Source organism: Cystoisospora suis, assembly GCF_002600585.1.
Source record: "Cystoisospora suis strain Wien I chromosome Unknown contig_2075, whole genome shotgun sequence".
Lineage (NCBI taxonomy): Eukaryota > Apicomplexa > Conoidasida > Eucoccidiorida > Sarcocystidae > Cystoisospora > Cystoisospora suis.
The window spans coordinates 13,675-14,866 of NW_027154874.1; the positions used below are offsets into that span (position 1 = coordinate 13,675).

Sequence of the window (1,192 nt, forward strand, 5' to 3'; positions counted from 1 at the left end):
CTATCTATATATCTTCAATCTATCTTTAATCTATCTATCTATCTTTGATCCATCTATCTTTATTCTATCTATCTGTCTGTGATATCTCCACCTCTGTAGGTGGTAAGACACCATTTTTTCTCCTTCTTTCCGATAGAGAAATGCAGTTTTGATCTGTCTTACAAGGTCGTTATAGGCTTGTGAGGCAGCTTCGACGTCATCCGGGAGAAGAGGAAGGAAAGGACGAAAAGAGGGAAGATTCAAAGCTCTCTGCTCCGATGCTTTCGCCGCAACGAGGACCTTCCCTCTTCTTGATCCCTCCTCATAATCTTTCTCCTCTTCGTTCGTCGTCTTCATTGAGTCTCCATTTAGGTGAACTCTCTGCATTACTCGATCGTGCTTAAGCTTGAACCTCAGGCACTGTCCCGATGTCACAGGCTCTTGACAGATACAGACGGCTAGCACATGCATCAAAAATGAGAGAGCATCGACGCTCCCGCCTCTCTGGCTCATCGCCTCTCTCAAATACTCTGAAAAGATGCCTGTATGAAGAGAAAGAGAGAGAGAAGAAAAAAGGAAAATGATAGAGGGTGAAGAAAGAAGAGAAAGAAAGGAAAGAAAGAAAGAGAAGAGATCCAGGAGAGAAAAAGAGAAGAAATTTCTATAGGCAAAAAGATTTCTTTCATACTAAGCCGATTCAAGACAGATCAAATCTACACCGTGCTTACGACTCAACAGATTAAAATGATTAGATAGAATGCCTAACAATAGAGAAACAGAGACAAATAGATAAATACATAGATAGACAGACAGACATATAGATTAAAGATAGATAGATTAGGGATAGATAGCTTAAAATTAGAAATCTCTCTCTGTCTCTCTCTCTCTATATATATAAATATATATAAATCTGTGAGGTGAGACCATTTGAGACAAAGAAAGAAAGAAAGAAGGAGTGAGAAAGGGGGAAGAAGAAAGAGATCCTACCCGAGTAGATCATGAAGTGCAGGAAGAAGCTCGCCGTCTCTCTTTCATAGCTCAGCTCCGCCATATGCCCCCACGCAGTCAGACCGCACCCCGATCCTGTCTCCTCGCTACCGTCGTGCAGCAAGCCTAGACGCTGTAAGAAGTCACACAGAAACCTACAAGAAAGAAAGAAAAGAAGGAAAGAAAGAGTGAGAAAGAAAAGAAGGAAAGAAAGAGTGAGAAAGAA

The 1,192-nt window shown here is 41.4% G+C and overlaps 1 protein-coding gene across 1 annotated transcript in view; it reads right to left on the bottom strand.

Annotated features, from left to right (window-relative positions):
• The window catches only part of CSUI_004446 (dead deah box helicase domain-containing protein), a 10,197-nt gene that overhangs the window by 3,668 nt on the left and 5,337 nt on the right, over nucleotides 1-1,192 (bottom strand). The window contains exons 6-7 of the mRNA XM_068064637.1: nucleotides 967-1,121; nucleotides 163-521 (exon numbers count right to left, since the gene is read on the bottom strand). Of these exons, the coding sequence (XP_067923388.1) occupies nucleotides 163-521; nucleotides 967-1,121 (514 nt within the window). The remainder of the gene's footprint in view (nucleotides 1-162; nucleotides 522-966; nucleotides 1,122-1,192) is intronic.